Here is a 22,423-nt window from a genome sequence, read left to right as displayed (position 1 = left end):
TCCTGTTTACATGAAATAAACCTGCTACCAAGCAGGTTCAAGCTTACGGACATGTTGCTATGACAGCAAATGCGAGATGCGCATCGAAGAACGAAACAATTCAAGATCAGGACAAATCCACAACAATCAAATCCAGCTGAGTTAGTGACGTACGAAAGAACGGACCCCAGAACCAGTGTGGTTTGTTTACTCGCCTACCTGAATTCATGAATGAATGCAAGACCAAGTGCAGTGCAGCAAAAACCAAGCTAATGTACAGCAAATAGAAAAAATGTTTAATAATCATTATTTTAATTTTAAACATATCTATACAAGAACATATATAGACATATATACTGTACATGTTAATTATAATGAAACACAATCAGAACTGATTAAGTGGAATGATTAGACCGGTAATCAAAAAAAGTGAAAAACTGTAGTGTGTTCATCAGTCAACAGAACCAAGTGAGTAACAAATTAAATTAAATTACAGCAACACTTAATATAAGTTATTGAACTATATTGATAATGACTTTTGACCCTGAGTCTGAGTAATTGGCGGATTTATGAAGGCCACTGCTTTGGCTCCACCTCTGACAGAAACACTAAGTCCTATGATACATGGGGGATTAAATAACCTTGAGGGTCAACAGAAGGATTAGCTTGTTCTGGATAAAAGAAAATTAGCACTCTGTCCCTCCCGAGTCCTTCTCTGGATTTTCTTTATCAATGCTTCTCTTCCTCTTTATACCCACTGTGATCTGTTCATCATCTACATCCTCTTCATCTGAAACGAAGTCCGTAGTGGAGCGGAGAACCGTTCCACCACTTTCATCAATCGTCAGAGTTTCTTCGTCATCGGTGCCTTCCTGGTTTTTGCAGCAAGACTGTACATTTTCACAATGCCCATGTTTGCCACAATAATTGTCCACTAACCATTCTCTTACCTCGTCTTCGGTTAGTCCCACTTCCCTGCCTAGGGCTTCACAGTCTTCTCGTGGTGGAATTTCTGAATCAGACTCATCTCGAGACTCCAAAAAGGCCCACAGAACCTGGGACTGGAACTCAGTTAGTACCGGAGGACCCAAGGACAAGCTTGAACAAGGCTTGGTATTTAAAGTTGTTAGGCCATGATTAGCATCTGAGGGGTTGTTTTTTACAGGACTGGATTTTTTAACATGGGAATTCTGTAGATCCTGGGTTGTAGAGGCTTCATTTGCCTCTTCCACATTCACCACTTTGGCTTTGCTCTGCTGCTTGTCACCACACACTACGCTACCCTCTATTCCATCACACACTCTGTTATACTCTTGTTTTAAGCCCACCTGAATAGCAGCATCTGCTATACATGTCCTTTCTGATACTTCATGATCACAAGGCTCATCTTTAATTTCTATTTTAATTTTGACTCCAACCTCATCAACAGATGTATTAATTTTTAAAGGTATTCGAGACACACTGGAGACTTTGCTAACTGCAGCTTGATTTTCAGAATCTCTGGGACCAAGGATTGGGATTCGGGGATCACTGAGACCAAGGACTGGCACAGCTTGCTGCAAAATTTGTTGAGGGGCGTCTGAGGTTTGGACCCCTTTCACGATAAGAGGCATTAACATTTGCGGTTGGGGTATGAGCTGAGTCCCGGATGGAGGAAAAACAGAGGGAACGATGGTGTGTGGAACAGTGTTCGGAGCTAGCGCTAGGAAAGGAAGAACCGTAGGCACTGCCTGAGCAGATACCACTGGAGCTGGAATCAACGAAGAAGCAGGCTGAAGCTGAAGTTTCTCTGCTTGTGTCCCACAATTACAGGTCTTGGCACTAGCTAAATGTGTGGGATTAGCCACTGTAGCACCTGCCTGGCTTGCCACAACAATTCTGGTTTCCGGGTTTGTTTTGGCCACGGCATTTTCAGCCTTCCTGGTACGACTCTGGTGCAGTACAGACTTCAGATGGCTCTCCAAGCCAAAGGCGTAAAAGTAAGAGACGTGGCACACGTCACACTGGTATGGTTTGCTAGAGGCATATGGGTAAGAAAGAACGGGGGATGATGAATCACTGTCATTCCTTGCTCCAGTTCTTATCTTTTGGATATGAGTGGCTGAATGGTAATGTACACTTAATGCTGACTTATCCGAAAAGAATTCCAGACATGAGTGGCACTTAAAAGGGCGGTTAGCATTGCCATCGGCAGCAGCATTGTTTTTATCATTGGATTCATCATTATTGACCAAGGATTCTGTGTCACCATGAGTGCATCCTCTGTTCTTTACTCCTGATTCATCACATGCATCATTTTCCTGAGAAGAACCGTTTTGTTGAACTGAATTAGGGGATTTGGTGTTTGATGGGGACATCGGCTGGGATGTGCCATCTTTCAAGGAAAAAGAAAAAAGTAAAGTTAACACCATACGTGAAGTGTGAACAGGGATATCTTTGTGAAATTAAAAAAGGAGGCTTAAACATACTAATGTTTTGTACACTGGATTCTCTCACTGGAACCAATGGAATGCTTTGGCCTGGGCCAAAGGAAGGGTTTGCGTAAGGTGCCTTAAGTAAAAGGAGGGAGAAATAATTAATAGAATAACATAATGAAGTATTAAATGGACACCATGCAACTTCCATGAACCGGTCACTTTGGTGTGTCTGTATGTGTGTCTGTGTGTTTTTATATCCCTTAAGGTTAAAGCAGCTAATAAACTAATTAAATAATTTGTTAAATTTTTCTCCAAACTATTAATTGTATGATGAATGTTCAAGCCAAACTGGGACACTCATCATCTATACTGCTTTATCCTGTATACAAGGTCACGAGGGGCCTGGAGCCTATCCCAGGAGAGGGCACAAGACGGGGTCCATCCTGGATGGTGTGTCAATCCATTGCAGGGCACACACTTATAATTAAATACTTGCATGTTTATTCACGCTATGGGGCACTTAGCCTAATCTGCATGTCTGCATGTCTATGCCTTCTGTAGAAGGAAACTGGAGTACCCGGAGGAAACCCACCAAGCATGGAGAGACCTTCACATTACAGGAACTCCGCTGGGGGTTATTGCCACATCTACCATACAGTCCTGATATCACGCCAAGCCATTTCAACATGTTTGTGTCCTTTAAGGAGTTCCTGGAAGATCAGCATTTCAGACGTGTCGCAGGCAGTCCGATCACGACGCCGGTGTACTAAGAAAAATAACTTTTGTTATTCTGCACAATAAAAAGTCCTGGTTTGACTTGAACACTTCTCATACTTGATTAAACCAGTATTGTTACAAGGGGACTCGATACAATCAGTTTATTGCTAAGATACACTATACTCTATATAGTAACTTTTCTTCTTCCAATAAAATGATCATCATTAAAAAAAATGTCAAAAAAAAACTGGTGAAGACAACATTCATATTTAAATACTCACATTAATGAGTAGGTTATCGAGACACGCTGGATGCACGCTGTGTTTTTTAGTCAGGTGCAAAGAAAGAGCACCGCTGTCCTTTTGATGCCGTTGACACAAGGGGCACAGGCGTGTTTCAGCCGTGATTTCTTCCACATGCTCCTAAAGTCCCCCCACAGAAACAAAACAGACAAAATGATCTACTTAAATCATTACTCATTATATTTATTGAACGAGCATGAAACCCTTTACATGAAATGTGCTGGGTCTGAACTAAGATCATGATACATCATATCATTCTATTGTAAGCCAGATTTCCTTTGATCTTTTAATTTCTTTGATTTTAAATGATGTTTAGTTTTAATTTTTAATGTCGATGTTTTAAAACACGCATAGATACATTTCTACATTCTGTAAAGTAACACCCTGGAAATGAAAACAGACATAACTGGGACATCATTTGTGACCTGAAAATCCATCACACCCATATGTGCTTGGTTTCCCAAACTGTTACACTGCCGTAAACACACAACTCCTCCACTGCTGTAACTAGGGGACCCATGACATTGCCCATGCACAAAGTGAGCTTATGAACACATGCTAACCTTGCCAAGGTTAAAGTGGAAGAACTTGAGGCCTAACGGCAACCCCACTGAACGCCTTTGGGATTAACTGGAATTCTGACTGTCCCCCGAACCTACTTACACGACATCAGTGCAGACCTTACTAAAGCTCTTATGGCTGAAAAAACTCTTCTTTTTCAAAACCTAGTGGAAATCCTGGACCCATATTGCCCCTTTCTGTAAAAAGCTGGACAAAACAAAACAACCCGTAATATTAAATTGGAAATTAAATGTATACAACTTGCAATATCACAGACTTTTAAAGAACAGACTCCTCAAGGCAGATCTGGGGTTGCTTCAATTGGTCATGTTTAGGCTTATGGCAATAAAATGAAGTCAGCTGACTACCTTAACATACTGAATGACCAGGTTGTCACATCATCAGAGATTCACATCCCTAACCTTGCAGGTGTAAGGCGATAATGCTAGCTACTAAGACACTGTGATATCAGACACAGGATATTAGATCCTATTTGACTGATCGTTATCAGTTTGTAGATTTATTGGTGACCAGTCTGCATGTTCTCAAGTGAAGTTTGGGGTTCCACAGGGTTCAGTTTTAGGTTCACTCCTTTTTTTTCCTTTCCATGCTTCCTCTGGGCAACATAATTCGTAAGCATGATATTAGTTTTCACTGTTATGCTGACGAGACATGCATCAAAACCAGACGAGAAAAAAAGGCTTAATAAAGTTGAGCAATGTGTGCAAGACATAAGAGACTGGATGTTAACTTCCTTCTGTTTAATTCTGATAAGACAGAAGTTTTAGTCATAGGCCCACATGCAGCTAGAAGCAATCTTTTTGTAACTTTAGATGACCTTTCTGTTCCATCAAGTGCAACAGTAAAAGAACTTGGTGTAATTACAGATTTCAGATTTGAAGCTCATGTAGATAATATTACCAGGATAACATTCTTTCACCACAGAAATATTGCCAAGATCAGGAATATATTGTAAAATTATATTATGTGACTGTGATCATACGTAACTGTTATCTCTCCTTCTCTTCTGCTCTCTCCTCTTCTCGCTCTCTCTCTTTCACTCTCTCTATCTCTTTGTCGAGTACACATGTTTCTGAGCTGCCAGTGATCCAGCCCCTTCTGCCCTCTGGACCTGTCTGACTTGTCCTGGTGTCCCGCTTCTGGTTGAAGATCTTGTCGCATGGATGCCCTGCGTGGTCTGTCTGGGATGTGTGTGGTGACTGGGGGGCGGTTCCACTTTACCATGAATGTCCTGGCCTCGGCTGATGCTGACAGCTGTTCTCAGAGGACTTGTGACTATAGTCGCTCGCTAGTTCAGGAGTGGAATTTCCTACAGTCTATCTGAGCCTCCAATAATGAACTGGACTACATTTAAACTTAAGCCACCTAACACACAGTATGACTGCAGATTAATCCCTGCTATCCGTTATCACCCAAACGACGATGGGTTCCCTGTTGAGAATGGTTCCTCACAAGGTTCTATCCTATTGCCATCTAAGGGAGTTTTTCCTTGCCACCGTCGCCCTCGGCTTGCTTATCAGGGACAATCTGATCATTTTGATTCATACACATTCACATTTTATACTACTTTACCATATATGTCTGATTGGTAAAGTGCTGCAGGGAGGGCTTTCTTACAAGTCTCTCGCATCTCTACAAAGGAACTCAGGATCTCATTTACAGTGACCCTTAGGTTCCTGGTTACCTCTCTGACCAAGGCACTTCATCTCTGATTACTCCTTTTGGTTGGGTGACCAGATCTGTGTAGATATGTGGTGGTTCCAAAACTCTTCCATTTGAGAATAATGCTCATGCTCTTGGATGCTTTCAATGCTCCAGAAAGTTTCTTGTCCCCTTCACCAGATCTATGTCTTGAAACAATATACAAAAAAAATTTTCAACCTCATGGATTTGTTGTCAATCTGAAATGCGCAATCTACTGTGAGACCTTATGTGGACAGCTGCGCTTCTTTCCTAATTATGTCCAATGAAGTCAGGTAGGCACAGGTGTAAATGGCTTTATTTGCTATAACACATTAACAATCCAAACACCTGTATTTACTTCTTTATTGTGGAGGATTGCTTGTAGAATGAAAAAAAAAAGTATTTAAGTTTATTTTACGATAAATGTATATATGTGCACTTTTTTGCTGGAAATCTGTGACAACATGTAAAGAGTGTTGATGCAAAAATTTTGAAATGACCTTTATAATCCCTTGCAATTTAAAACAGATTAAGACTTAATAACTAAGACAAATAACTATTCAACTCGTTTATTGAACTTTAAAATTAAATTGAATTTTGACTAAATGGCGTTGATGCTTATTAGGGCCCAAGCACTATGACATTAACACTATGTCGTCATAATGTGTGAAGGGCCCTCTTGTTTTTCTACGATTTTTTTTTTTAGGGCCCAACCCCTATGACATCAGCCCTATGTCGCCATATTCTGTGAAGAGCGCCTCTTGTATACACACGAATACATGTGAAACTCAATACACATACTGTATAGAGCTCATTGAGCTGAACAAATTTCCCTGTGCATGTCATGGGCTCAGCAGGAAGTCAGTAATTTTTCTTTGCAAAACGCACACAATGAAATTTGATATACTCCTTTTAGGGGATTTTTGATATTTCAAGCGGTTCAGCCGTGACAATACCTTAGAATTGTGCTAAAAAGGGGCTAATAACTTCCTGAGTAACATCATATTGAATGACATCACATTAAGTGACATCATAGGTTGATGCTTTCTTTCCAGCATTCGGGGGTTTTTGGAGGTCTTAACATAAAATTTCCCCTATTCTAAAAATATGCCATTATGGTATTGGTATTTCCCCTTTAAACGAATGTGCCCACTGTCTTTCTGGCACAGGTGCTTGGGCCCAATATTCATTGCAGCAGTTCCCTTCACTGCACACATACATATACATACATACACACACACACAGTGTGCATACAGGTGGCACATGCATTTAAAGGGGCAGGGGTTGAGAGTTTGGGTCTAATGAAACAGATCACAGCACTGCCCACTGATGTCAAAAAGGACACGGACACTCCCTCTAACTGTTAAACTGACAACAAAAGTCCAAAAACCCTGAGTAAAAGTTTTTTACTGTCCTGAGATCTGTGATATGTGATGTACAGTATGAAGCATGTGTATGATTACTTACATGAGTATTGTTACAACAAAGTAAATTAGCCTTATTAACTGAGAAAAAAATGCTTTAATATGAATAACATTATTGTTATTTAATATTGTACATACTTGCATTAAATTTATGAAAAAATTTGATAAAACAAATTCAGTAGTATTAAAGCCTTTCTCTTACAATATATGGTTAATTAACTTCATTGTGCAGGTACAATTAGGATAGAGTTAGGATTATTTTAAATACTGTGAGAAATCATGCCAATTCAAAAGTTTTAAAACCTAGTGCTTGGAACCTAATTAGTTAATTGTTTAAAAGTACACAGGTATATCAAACACCTGCGACATTACAAGTTCACCCTTATTATGTCATTGCAACACTATGACATAATATATAACTATATAATTATATATAACTAAATGTTATTAGCTTCTTCTTGTTTTCGCAATGAGTTCTCCATACGTTTAAGGGCTTGTCTGTATAAATCGACTGTATAAATCTTATAAGAGGATTTCAATGGGTGCAAAACAACCCCTCCACCAAAAAAAACCCTTCCTGTTGAGGAAAGCCCATGTTTAGCTAAATGAGATCTAAATGTGTACATTATATGTCAATGGAGCAAATTTGGGGACCTCTTGTGCCCTGGAGGTAAAACCTATAACCTTGAGCGGGGTATGTTCTGACACAGGTTGTAAACCTCTTCAAATGTGGTAAATTTGACCTTTTTCCAAAATTTCCTCTCTGCGCTACAATCAGTCAAAGTTGGTCTCAATGTTAAGTCTATTGGACGTCCTTAGAAAAGTCATAGCACCCCATTCCCGAATAAGCTGCGTGATTTGACACCTCATTCATGGGTATACGTCAACGGGACTAGTTACGCGCCAAACTTTTGTACAGAAGAAGAAGAAGCAGAAAAAGAATAATAATAAGCCTGTGAAATAACAATAGTAGTGCTTTGCTTCGCAAGCACCACTAACAAGAGGGCTCTTTACACTACTGTACTAGTGCTTGGGCCCTAATAATAATATTAATCATAGTAATAATCATAAGCACAATAATATTAGTTAACAGCACCACCTAAAACTAAAATTTTCAGAGCCACAAAATAAATGAATAAATAAATAAACAAAAAAAATTTTATGAAAAAAAAAAGCAAAAAAAAAATAAAAATGCACAAGCCCGGCTCAGGCTCATTGATGACTCAGGTAAAACGTGGTCTCATTAAGGTTGCACTGCATCTCACTTATTAGTATTATTCATTTATACATTTTTAATTATGATTACTTATGACTTATACATTTTATTTTTTATACTTTAAATATCTTTTAGTTTTTTGTTTTTGCAATTGCACTAGTAACTTTTGGTCAGCTCTCACTCCACCCTGTGTGTCTACTGACTGTATGTAAGATCTACAGTGTCCAATCACATCTTGCTGTCTCTATTGCTGCTGGATGTCCTTTGGGGTCAAAAAAGTATGAATCTATGGGTGTTTTCTTTAATCACAGGTCATAGAATCAGATGCTGAGACCACATATTGCGTAGTCTGTTTTAGAAATTGGCTAAAAATGTTCTACTCACTCGTTGTCTAGACTGTTTGCTCCTGTAAACAGGCGTGCGGGGGGGCTCACAGGAGCCTACCCCAGGAGACTTAGGGCATAATGTGGAGTGCAGCCTGGATTGGGGGGGTTGGGTGTGATGAGAGCACACCTTCACAAACTATTTTATGGGGCAATATGGGAATGCCACTTAACCTAACCTGCATGTCTTTGGAGGAAACCCGCCAAGCACGGGGGGAGGACATGCAAACTCCACGCGCACAGACCCGAGGTGGGAATCAAACCTTCGACCCAGGAGGTGCAAGCTTGACATTGCTAGCGCAGCGGGCCAACTCCATCTACAAAACTTTACATGCCACAAAAACGTGCATTTGGATACGAACAGGACTTTTATTTTGACACAACGCCACGGTACGGAAGTGTTTACCGAGACGGAAGTGTCCGAGTAAAGCGACGCGTATCAATATTAACAGCAGTTTAAATGCACTAATTGGTAGACATCAAATGTTACAGAGTGTAACAAGTAAGTGATACTGATATGTCTATCTCACCGCTCTGGCTGTAAATAGATATTTAAAGGCGAACGGTAGCGTTAGTGCTAGATAGTGTGTGAAGTCACCTGGTTAGTAAAATGCGTGCGTTATTGAGATGATAACGGTGAACGAGGTGACGGTTTACCTGTCGAAACCTGATCGGTGTTGTGAGCTCGACCTGTACAGATACAGTCGGGACAGCATTGGGCTTAAGGATGAGCCTTTTCCCGAAGCCCATCATTTTCTGTCGGTAATTAGTAAAACACTCCTCTGTGAAATGAGCGCTGCAGATCCTTATACGATCCAGATTTTTTAATAATTTAGGAGCCGGGCGGTTTTCATAAATGAAATCGATCCATTTCTGTCGTATCTCGGGATCCTTTGGGATGTAGTGTAGTGATGCCCCAGTGGCTGCATAACACCCGCGACACATGCAGTCCGTCATTTCCTTAAACTCGAACGTTTTATACGGTGTATTAATGCGAACAGGTTTTCTTTCTATAGTCTCTCGTCATGCTCTGTATTTGCATATCGCTTCCTGATTGGCTCTTATGATCTTTTGACGCAATAACGCTTTCCTGTCACGTGATCAAGCCTAACGCGCCATCCCATCAACCCTTTTACCAACCCTGTTTCTTTAAAAAGAAAAAATAAATAAATAAATTATAAATAATCACATTTTTTATAAAACTGACCAGGATTACCTCTCATATTTTAAAATAAAGTTTAAATTAAATTAAATTGATGTTATTTACTTAAAGGATTATCATTAAATGATCAATGATCAATTTTGACTGTGTTGCTATGTAAACAATGAAAATGACGTATGACGTCATCAGATCACTCAACCTGTACAACCTTTCCAAATGGGTACCTATAACGTTAAATATATAGGCTGCCCACAACCTTTTCTTTTATACACTCTTTAGGGCGCTCCGATTAGGAAGAACAAGCTTTTTGTAACGCAGCCTGTTGTGCGTCGGTGTTTGGTGGAAGACTCCGACCATAAGCACCTTGGAAATATATCTTTCCATATAAAAAACTAAATAAATGTTTTTTAAAACTTTCAAAGGTTACAAACATTAACACAAAAAATAAAGGTAAGATAAAACGAAAATGCAGATATATGTAGATAACAAAACCCTTTCTAGCCTTTTAAATCTGAATGAGAGTGCGCACGTACATCGAGCTTTACGGTTTGCAGAGCCGTCGTAAAATAGGGACGCAAATAGATATTTTTCAATGGGTCAGACAGCATATTTCGACACATGTGCAGAAAAAAACTTTGTTAGAGATTGTGAAGGTTGGCATCATGTTTATGTTGAGGAGTTGTTCCCTGGCGTTTTACCTTCATTAAACACAGCGCAGAACATAAAATAAGCTAAAAAGTGTTAAACCTTACATTATGTAATATGCACACACACACACACACACACACATAATATATCTTAAATGTTTTGTGATTGTCTTTTGAAGGATTATGCCACTGGATTAAGTATTTGGTGGTGTTTTTTTGCTGTCTTTTTTTTATTTTTATTAAAAATTCACCCTGTATAAGGCAGCAGGTGCTGTAGTGCTTATCACTGTACCTCCAGGGTCCGGGTTCATGAAAAGTAGGAAGAGCAGGCTAATTGGCATTCTGAAATTGCCTGAAGTGTGTAAATGTGTGTGTAAGTGTTTATGTGTGCCATGCAATGAATTGGCACCCCGACCAAGGTGTACCCTACCTTGTCGGGATACGCTCTAGGCCCCTCACGACTCTATGTGCAGGATAATGTTATATAGATGATGAGTGATTGACTAATTCACCCTGAATAAAACTACATGTATTTAGTTTTCACAAGTTTATGATCAAAATCACATCAAAATATAGACAGGAACATAAAATAACAGTTGTACATACTCAGAAACAGCGCATGGCGAAGCTGAAGTTCTGTTTCTGTAACATATCTATTTATAATTATTCGATAATAAACAGATTGTTTACATTTTAAATACTGCTAATGTGTCTAAGGTCAACTTAGAAAACAGGCAGTAAAAATACTTGTAATTGGGCCACTTACAACTTCAGGATATAAAGTCGGGTCACAGAGAGTCGGAACCGATTCGCTCTTAAGCGTTAGTCTTAAGGCGAATCCAGCGTCAAACTGTCCCTTTTTGAAAAAGCAGTCTGATGTGAAACAGTTAGCACAAACATAGAAGACTTTGGGTATAGTCGTCTGAAGGTTTGCATCTAAAATGAACGACATCCACTGCGTCTTCACTTCTTTAGAGGACGGGAGTAAAAAAAGACTTTTGTGTTCTTTTGTACAGCCGACAACAGAGCACTGACTGTGTTTAGGTCTTAACTGTGACATTTTACTGTTTGTGTAATTTTCTGGAGTGCAAAGGACAATGGTGGACCGAGAAGTAGATTTTAAAAGATTTAACTGGGCAGAGCTGATAACTCAGTTGGAGGAGGGCCTATGTAATGATGTAATGGGGGGGGGGGGTTATGTTCAGATTGGTTAAAACTCACACTGGAAACAAATGACATCGTCCCAAATTCAGATTTGCATAAAAGGTGACATTTAAAGTTAAAGTAAGTTCAAGCCATATTTTTGTAACAAAAGAACAAGAAACAGCAAATAAAACCGTAACTCTGTGAATTAAGTGCCACAGAAACATAAACCCTATGCTCTTTATAATTGTTTAAACCCTATTTTAAACACCTCTACAACTTTATTCCTGGCCTGTCTGGTGTGTTTCTTGAGCTTCATGTTCCCTATCAAACCTCTGATGCATTTACAAAATGGCTTTATTTATACTGAGATTAAATTACACACAAGTGGTCTCCATTTACTGATTATGTAACTTCTAAAGTCAATTGGTTCCACTGGATTTTAGTTTAGGGTATGAGAGTAAAGGGCTTAATACAAATGCACACCACGCTTTTCAGATTTTTATTTGTAAAAAAAAAAAAAAATTATTAATATATTAATAATTTTCCTTCCACTTCACAACTGTGTATACAATTATGTGGTTGTAACATGGCAAAATGTAGAAATGCAAAGCACTGTATATACACCATATATAAAAACTCTACTTATTTAACCTGCACCTTATAATTTGCACAATGCCTATACTGTATTTGCACAGATTTACAGTATAAACACTGATTTTCACTCTGGTAGATGCTAAAATGCATTGGTTGCCGAGTACCTGTGCTATGCAATGACAATAAAGTTGAAACTACCTATAAGTTGTATCTGCCTAAAGTGTTTCCTCTTTTTCTAACAGGAAAACTAAGAGGTTGTTTTCCTTTTATACCAAATATTATTGTTTATTTATTTATTTATTTACAATTTATTGACAAATATGTTTGAAAATGACACATGTTTATGAATTATCATTACAATTAATGTGGAATCTCTTTGAAACAAGTTACACTGTATGACCAAAAGTATATGGACACCTGTTCACACCCATATGTGGTACTTTTCTACACTGTTGCACATACTTGAAGCACAGACTTGTACAATATAGGATGTCTTTGTATGCCATAAAACTAAAATTGTCCCTAAACTGGAACTAAGAGACCCACATCTCTTATTTTGACAGCAAAAGGAGACTACATTTAGAATGTGATGTTTAGCATGCACATGAGTGTGATGGTCAGGTGTCTACAATCTTTTTGCTATTTTTTAATTTTTTTTGGCTATTATTAGTGTATGAAACATTTAATGACAGAGCATTTATTGATGTATATGAATTTCAAGTATAAGTATTCACTCCCTAGAAACCCTTAAATCAGTTCCTTTAATTACATTAAAGCAGCTATAAAAAATAATTATGATTAAAACAAAAATGAAAGCAATAAGGATCCAAATCTGTTGCATGTTACTTTACTTATATAATGCTATTTATAGTACAGTTTATATACTATATTACATAAAGCTTCGGTAAGAGTGATCTATGAGCTTGATCAAACAATATGTGTGCAGCCCCTGAAAAACCTGACATACATAAAACCGCTGGTGTTTGCGATTGTCATAGCTAGGCAACGTGCACTAATTAAGTATGGATTAAATATCTAATGCATTAGACGCTGGTGGAAAAATAGTAATGAGGTCATGCAACATCAATGCCAAAGATCACATGACTGATATCTTAGTTTTTAATCTGTCACTTGATTTATGTAAGGGATTTAGACTTTTCCTGAAAGTATGAGAGGCGTTCAAGTCAAACCGGGACATTTGATTGTGCAGATTACCAGAACGGATTTACGAGAGTAAAAACGACCCTGCTACATTAATGCACTTATTCCAGTGAAAGAATTCTCTGCATACTGAAGCCATGAATCACAAGTGAAACGCTGGACTTCCAGCAACTCCTTTAAAGGCTCTGAGCGTGGTCAGGACTGTACGGTGATATGACAATAACTCCCAGTTGATTTCCTGTAATGTGCAAGTGGTATTGGTGAATGATTGTGTGCACACTTCCCACAAATAGATGCATCTTTTTGCAATTTGATAACAAGGTATCTGTCGATTTTCAAGTATCAGGCGTTCCACTCATTAAATGTTTAAGGAATTGACTGCAGTGGTAAGTTTGCAAGTTTAAAATGTTTGCAATATTTAAATTTTTCCTAATTCTAAGAGTCTCTTCACGTACTGTAAATGTCAAACAGTTTTATACCTCCATTCACAAGATATTTCATCCCAGTTTCGTTCGTCCTGGTTTTGAACGCCCCTCACGTTATCCTTATAATAATTGTCTAAAGTCATTTTTTGGCCGTAAAAATGCACTCACTCACATATACACCCTGGACAGGGTGCCAATCTACCGCAGGGCACACATGCTTATATCTACACACCATGGACCAATTAGCCTAATCTGCATGTCTTTGGGTGGAAACCTGGAGTACTTGTAAGAAACCCAAAAAGCACAGCAAGTCATTCTCCAGGCTCTTCAGAAAACTAAAAAGTACTGAAAAAAAAAAAATTCCCATGGCAAATCAAATTGTGTTAGTTTTTTTTATTTTAGAGTTTTTTTATGTCTAAAAAGAGAGATGTTCTTACTCACTGTAATCATTTCTCTTCTCCGCCAGCAGGTGGCGCTGCCGCTGTTAAAACTGTTCACAAAAAAATGCATTAAATATTGAAACAGACCGTACATAGTTCTCAAAACGTATATTACATGTGTAAGGATATAGGTTAAAACGAAGGGGAAAAAATAAAAACGAGGTAATTATAGCAAATACCGTGTGTTGTAAAAAAAACCCAAAAAAAAAACCGCTGAAGTAACTGAACACAAACAAGGCTGATCATATGGGGACACGCCCATCTCTGACAGACGCTGATGAATATTAATGAGTATGCAAATGAGGCGGTCACGTGGCTCGTGTCTAAACAAACAAGATGTCGGAACGCTTGCTAACAATAGATGTTCCAGATTATTCGGTGTATTATTGCATCAGGCTGGACAGATACTTATTAGTACACCTTTACTGACGTCTTATATAATTTTTACACAACCATTCACATGTCTACTTACCGATCCAGCAAAAGTGTAGCAACTTGCTCATTCGTTTTCAGAGAAAGAGACTCCTTTAGCTGCTGCCATCTTCCAAATTCTTTGCCTACGTAAACTCTTGTTTTGTCTAAACTAGTCTGATAAGCCAGTCTTCTTTTCTTCTTGTCAGATTCCGTAAAGACCTTGCGTCTTCTTTTGCGAGTTGGCTCATTGTCTGCCATGATGGTTGTTCTGAAGGAAATGAAGTCTCAGGTCACGTGATCTCGGTGCCACAGAAGGGAGGCGGAGCCTAATTAGCATACTAAAAGTACAGGCTAAACAATATATTTTTCAAAAATTATTTTTTTATAGATAGAAGTGCAGGACCAAGACAATAACAGTATCACTTGTCATTTTTATGAATATTCTTCTTATTTATTGTGTATTTGTATAGTCTGAATCAATCTTTAATATGATCATTCATACAATCCACACAGAAACGTATAATAATGTTAAATCTGCTCTTTTAATAGTGTTGTAAGCTGATATGATCACACAAGATAAGAGATTTTTAAAAAAATGATGATGCATTAAATGATAATGCTGTTTAGAAAGTCAGATAAAAAGGATAAAACTGACTTCAGAGCTTAAATAAACTTTAAAAGCCTGAAAGTTCACTGTAGATAAAGTTTAATGGAATGTTACTTTAAGATATGAAATCTATATCTGTCTGTCTAAGTATCTTTCTCTTTTTGAGTCTCTTTCCATCTTTCTCTGGCTGTCCTTCTTTATAGCTACCTGTTTCTCTCTTTTTTCGGACTTTTTCCATGTATTCTTGTCTGTTTCTCTAAGCATTCATTTTTCTTTTAGTCTTGTTGCCTGTATTTTTGTCTCTCTCTCTCTCTCTCTCTCTCTCTCTTTGTCTGTCTTTCTTTCTTAGTGTCTCTTTCCATGCATTTATGTCTCTTTAAGTATCTGTCTGTCTCTCTTTCTTTCCTCTCTGTCTATATCCCTCTTTCTCCCATGTTCTCAATCTCTCCCCCTTTTGCCTGACTGCATTCTCTTCATCTGTCTCCTTGTCTCTCTTTCCATGTATTCATCTCTGTCTGTCTCTCTAAGTATCTGTCTTTCTACAAATCTCTCTTTACATGCATCTCTGCCTGCCTTTCTGTCTTTCCATCTCTCTTTCTCTTTCAAGTATAATGTGTCTGTCTCTCTTTCCATTTCTCTCAGCCTGTCTTTTTCTCCTTCTCCCACCAAGATCTGTCTGTCTGTCTTTCTCTTATCATGTATCTCTCTCTCTCTCTCTCTCTCTCTCTCTCTCTCTCTCTCTCTCAACACTTGGTGACCTTTACGAACTCAGCTCCTGCGTTCCCCCGTCACTGCTTTGAAGTTTCTCTGGTTTGACTTTGAGCAGCTGCCTTACACTATTTTGGGTCCGGAGTCCCTTTACACACACACACACACACACACACACACACGCAAACATACACACACACTAATGCAATAAGTTAGATGACCAGTAGAGGATGAGTGTTGAAAATCTTGGTCATTAAGATTAAGTTTAATTATTTGTCACGTACCACATGTCACAGCGAATAGATTTTTTTGTATATCCCAGTTAGGATGCTGGGGTCAGAAAGCACTTACAAATTGGAATATAATTACAATTGCAATCCGATATTATTGCAACATAAAATTTACTTATTATTTAAAATGTATGCAATAGAAAATTTTAATTTAGAAACTTTTAGCTATTTGTAAAACAAGAAAGAAATACAGAGAATGTTTGGTCCAGCATTTTTGGTTCAGTTATTTTTCAAGACTAAACTGGCTATGTTACAAAAAATAAGCAAATGTTGTCAGATTTGTCATATATTTCTATATATTTTTATATTTCAATTTCTATATGTATTTTACTAAATTGTAAGCTAAGATTTCTTTCACGCTTTTATAAAATACATGCTTCAAACTAGCAATACTGTATTATCTGCTAAGAGAACAAGGCATGTTCGCATAAAAAAAAGTTAAATCTCTTGAAAAAATAATTTTCTTAAATTTGGTTTGTTGTAATCTTTTTTAGGACATTAAAGCCAAATCTCACTAGACTCAAAGTTAGAAAAAAACTTTATTTTCCCTCAAGTACTTAACTAAATACCCAAGTATGTATACAGCTACATTGAAAAAGAAAGCAGAAAGCAGGGTCAGCCAGGATACAGTCCCCTGGAGCAGATTGGGGTAAGGGCTCAATGTGCCTGTGGTGGGGCTTGAACCCCCAACCTTCTCTCCTGTACTCAGCAGTTCTCTGAAATCTCTACTTTTAAAATCTTTTTTTAATGATAGATGTTGTGTGTTTAGGAAAGATATTAAGCTGTTGCGGGGATTCTTAAACACTTTACTTTAAAAAACAGACTAATTCTGTACAGGTAAAAAACAAAACAATAAAATACCTAAGAAATTAAACACATTGTTTAAATGTGTGTGATAACTAATATTATTACTTGGAGCCATATATTGTATATGTTTTAAAATTTGTTGGAAACTTTCACACATAGGATTTCCCCATCACCTTCAGTAATGGATTTATCCTGGACAGGTTCATGCTGGATCCGGAGTCTATTGTGAGAATACCCCCTGAATATGATGCCAGTCCATCTGTAGGACACCGAGCACACATACACTTACACACTCAGTTACACATAGGAGCGATGGCATAGCGTTTGAGGTGGGAGAAAACCAGCAGGTGTGGAGAGAATATGAGAAACTCCAGACAGGCATTAACCCAAGCCCTGGATTGAGGTGGACATAATTAGTAGACATATTATCTTTAATGGGGGATGGGGGGTGATTTACACCCAGGATATGTTTCATGAACCCCTAGGGTTAACTGCAACCCACTCCGTGAACTGTTCTGTACTTTTCTACCCATCATGAGGCATCTGGAAATTGTACCAGCTTCAGTAGACAAAGGCCAACCCTGCAAGAATCCTGAGGCATCCAGAGAAGGACCAGCTCCAGCTGGGTTCTGCCTTATTATGGTTGGAGCTACACATCCTGCTCCTGTGCTCCCAGTGATCCAGACCCCATCTGCCCTCTGCACCTACTGACTCATCCCTATGTTGAACTGGACTTCATGTTAATTTAAAGAATTTCTGTTATATTGTACTTTCAGCTGCATAACACACATGGTGTTATATCATCTCTATCTGTTATCACCCAAATGAGGATGGGTTCCCTGTTGAGTCTGGTTCCTCTTAAGGTTTCTTCCTATTGCCATCTCAGGGAGTTTCTCCTTGCCACTGTCACCGTCACCCTCGGCTTGCTCATCAGAGAAATTTCATTCATTCATCTCATTATCTAGACACATTTTTCTCACACATACACAATTTATTATTATTATTATTTTATTATTATTATTTTTTTATTTTATTTTTAAAATTATTATTTTTTAATGGATTTTTTTTCTTTCTTGAGACAATGACCATTGTTAAAAGCGCTATATAAATGAAATTGAATTGAATTAAACTATAGTGCAGGATATTTTGTCTAACAATTGAGCTAGATCTTAAACCTCTCATGACCCAAAATGTGTTAGTTAATCTTAAAACATGTGGGTATTTTGCCATACTTACTTACTGTGCATTGTTATTCTGTCGAACACTCATCTAGCTTTTTTGCAACTGCAGCTGTCAAGCTTAAAGCTAGTCATGTCATAAAAATCTATTCTACTGCCAAAATTGATCTAACTACAACTAAGCTAGTTTTTTTCAAACTGGAAAAACTAAAATTTTCATTCTTTTGTGCAGATAATTTGTTGCACTTACAAATTAGAATACAATTAATACAAATAAATATGATATTATTACAACATAAAATTTACTTATTTTGAACAATGTATGCAATAAATTTTTTTTTTTTTTTTAGAAACTTTTAGCTAATTGTAAAACAAGCAAGAAATACAGAGAATGTTTGCTCCAGCTTTTTTGGTTCAGTTATTTTCCAAGGCTGGACTGGCTATGCTACAAACATAAGCAAATGTCTTAAATCTATTCAAATTTGTCTACAGATTTGTTTAAATAAGAGGTAGCAAATCAAATATAAGCGAATTAAGCTAATTTCCATGTGTATTTTACTAAATTGTATATAATTTTATTTAATACAATTCATTTACAGATTGTACTTTTGTTGTGTGGCAATTTATGTATCGCCACACTGATTCCAAAATCTATTTTTCAAAGATTGTCCTTTCATTTTTATATATGATTGCATTTGAGGTAGATGGTGCATTCTAAACTTTCTTGCAAAAAATGATTATATAATGATAATATAATTTCCAGTGGTCCCTGGTGATCCCTGTCCCTATTAGCTACACTACTAAAATGTCTTGTGGTTAAGAGTAGTAAGTAGTATCACTACATGGAGCTAGTCACTCTTCTTAATTTCCATTAAGAATCAGTTTATTTTTTTGTTACCTTTTCAATGTGAATGCACAATAATTACCATAATGTACTGTTATGTAATTTCTGTATTTCACCAGAAAAATGTAATAATACATTTTAGTTTGATGCATGCAAGAAAGAAAATCTACACAGCACTTACCGTAGCACTCTTTCATATAGACTTCCGGGCACCAACATGGCCGTGGCAGACCATTCAGCAGCCTGTGTGTCATTTCTTTCTACATTTCGTTTGGTATGACTTGTTTGTTTGTAGAACAAGCTACACATCCTGCTCCTGTGCTCCCAGTGATCCAGATCCCATCTGCCCTCTGCACCTACTGACTCATCCCTATGCACCTACTGACTCATCCCTATGTTCATGTTAATTTAAAGAATTTTCATGGTGTTATATCATCTGTTATCACCCAAATGAGGATGGGTTCCCTGTTGAGTCTGGTTCCTCTCAAGGTTTCTTCCTATTGCCATCTCAGGGAGTTTTTCCTTGCCACTGTCGCCGTCATCCTTGGCTTGCTCATTAGAGAAATTTCATTCATTCATCTCGTTATTATCTAGACACATTTTTCTCACACATACACAATTTATTATTATTATTATTAATATTTTATTATTTTATTATTATTATTATTATTATTATTATTATTTTGAATTTCTTTCATCTTTGTGAAGCTGCTTTGAGACAATGACCATTGTTAAAAGCGCTATATAAATAAAATTGAATTGAATTTAATTGTAGTATTATTTTAAATTTCAAGATCAATTATGGCTTCAGGATCAATAATCTATCCATCCATCCATCCATCCATCCATCCATCCAGTTACATAATAATAGGTTTCATGATAGAAATGACAACAACATACCTAACGTACTAAATAGGATTAGTACATCTACTAATCCTACTTAGTACATTAGGTATGTTGTTGGCGTTCCAATTCATCACCGAGGTGTTATGTGGGGTTGAGGGGTTAAAGTAGGGCTCAAGTTCTCGGCGAAGAAGTTTGCTTTGTACACAGCAGAATTGAAGGTAATGAAGGCACAGTGTATATATATATATATAATTTTTTTTCTAAGTTTTTTTTTTTCTAAGTTTGTGTGACAGTAGAAGAACATGTAAATCTGTCTATCAGTGTTGTTTTTTTGATCATATCTTATTAATGCAAAGTTGTAGTTGCACTCAGTTGCGTTATAGTTGTTGCTACGTTTATTAATCTAAAATCAGGCAGTAACTCTTGATTTCTTTAATCTGATTGGTCAGGAAGTATTTCTTTATCTATAGCAGTTCCAGTTTTGTCCATTATTCTTATGTAAACGTACTTATTTATAATTGATTTCATTGCTATATTGACCAGAAAACTGTGTACACTCACCGTCCATTGATTTGATAATGCAGTTATCAAATCAATCATGCGGCAAAAAAAAATCATGCAGATTTAATGTTTCATGTAAAACCTAGTGATGGCTGTGTGTAAAAATCCAAGAAGATCAGTGCTTTCTGAGGTTCATCTAGTTCCAACAAGCATTTTACGGTTTAAGTGACTGCATGATTTGTATGGATTGCATTGCTGCCACATGATTGGCTGTTTGGATATAATTGCATAAATAGTCCTAAAACATAGTGTGTGTATCTGCTATATGTGTATATGTGCTATGTGTATTTATTTCTGCTGTAAGTACAGAATTATCTTATCAAACAACAATGAATGTATCTACAATCATTGGTGAGCTAGTGGTTACAGCAATCCAACACGATCTTATACAACAGTTCTACAAACATCATTCATAATCAATTATGATTTGTTTGATTTGTTATTTAACAAGTTATTTTGCTATGCCAACACATTTTCTTCTGTGGCTTGCAGAACTAACTATAACCATGACTGGCAGAGCTGGCGACTGACAATTAGTGTGATTAACAGGAGTGAAAGTAAATGGAGGTGGTGTATGGGTTTGGAATTCAGCCTTCTCAGTTAGAAGCTAACTTTTTAGCTTTTTGTCAATAAAAAAACACTGATGGTTTAGATATGATCGAAACTTCTAATGTAGAAGTTTTTTTTTAACGACATAATGTTATCAGATGTGTTTTCTTGCATCTTTCAATGTTTATCCGCGGGCAGACCATACAAACCTACTTTCACTCATGCTCCGACTGACAGTTAGTGTAATTAACGGTTGTAGAACTCCTGTGACGTGGAGTGATACATATAGTTAAACGTCCCAATGGCGATAATGTCCATTATCGCTATTTCGTGGAATGTCTCCCATCCAATCAGATTGCTCGGTCAAAACTAACTGTTGTATAAAACAGGAATACAACACTCCAGGACATGCTGCTGTATGAAAATAATCCGCCATATGATCCAATACTAGCACGCCCTATTCAGTTTTATTCCTCACTGGTGAAACAAACACTGCTCTACACTTCCACGTTTTTTTTTTTCTTTTTAAAAAACATTGCGTCATCTGCCAAAAGTGAGCAATAATCAATGACATCAATTACACAGACTTCATTGTATTTTGTTTTGATCTTTGTGCACATAACTGCAATATAGTTGAGTGACAACCATCGTTATAAACTAATTAAATGTCTCATTGGTGATGTCTGCTGGACAGAGTTATGATAAGTATGGAAAGATGACCTGCATGCTATTGATGTCTTGGCAATGCTTTTTTAAATAAACAGTCAGTGGGATCTGTTCACTGCTTACAAGCCTTAATCTAAATTTAGCAGCATGCTACAGGCTCATTGCGGCTTTGGAACAAGTGTACGATTACACATGTGAAAGCATATCTGTAAAATCATAACTCTATATACGCTCCATGTTCACCTTTAAGGATGCAAAAGGAAATCGCTGACGTGATTTGAGCTCAGCTCAGTTATTTAACGCACTGCTTACGGTTGGTAAAATGCTCTTTTAAATAAATGGACATTAATAAATTACAACATGACACAAGTGTTCATAAAAAATGCCTAATGTTTAGAAATGTGAAGGGGAAATGGTGTGTTGGTGGCATTCTAATTTTTCCATACATAATTCTTTCCGTAATGATTCACAAACATGGTATAGTGTAAATATATAGTACATGTAACATCTGCTGCACCATGGTTCATACTTGTACAATGGTAAATGTACTATATTATAGTATAGTAAAAATATTATATATGGTGGCATGGTTCTACAAATTATACACCAGGAAACCCTCACACATTAGTTCTACATGTTTATGTGCAATTATGGTAACACTTACTATATATAGTA

General features: G+C 37.3%; 1 protein-coding gene across 1 annotated transcript; it reads right to left on the bottom strand.

Annotated features, from left to right (window-relative positions):
* Positions 1-234: 234 nt before the first annotated feature.
* On the bottom strand, positions 235-14,950 carry LOC128513880 (uncharacterized). Its single transcript, XM_053487433.1, has 5 exons — positions 14,751-14,950; positions 14,280-14,328; positions 3,395-3,535; positions 2,448-2,529; positions 235-2,353 (listed from the first exon to the last, which is right to left on the bottom strand). Exons 1-5 carry the CDS (start codon positions 14,948-14,950, stop codon positions 666-668), a joined length of 2,160 nt encoding a protein of 719 aa, XP_053343408.1. The 3' UTR covers positions 235-665.
* Positions 14,951-22,423: the final 7,473 nt, after the last annotated feature.

This window comes from Clarias gariepinus, chromosome 26 (assembly GCF_024256425.1).
Source record: "Clarias gariepinus isolate MV-2021 ecotype Netherlands chromosome 26, CGAR_prim_01v2, whole genome shotgun sequence".
NCBI lineage: Eukaryota > Metazoa > Chordata > Actinopteri > Siluriformes > Clariidae > Clarias > Clarias gariepinus.
This window is presented reverse-complemented; position numbering and strand designations above follow the sequence as displayed.

What these genes read in the sequence shown, in the direction of transcription:
- LOC128513880 (XM_053487433.1), bottom strand. Translation starts at nt 14,950, where the DNA reads ATGGCAGACAATGAGCCAACTCGCAAAAGAAGACGCAAGGTCTTTACG. An exon ending in TCGATAACCTACTCATTAAT is followed by an intron (nt 2,530 to 3,394) that starts GTGAGTATTTAA and finishes CTTTTACTTAAG; the next exon opens with GCACCTTACGCAAACCCTTC. An exon ending in ATCCAGTGTACAAAACATTA is followed by an intron (nt 2,354 to 2,447) that starts GTATGTTTAAGC and finishes TTTCCTTGAAAG; the next exon opens with ATGGCACATCCCAGCCGATG.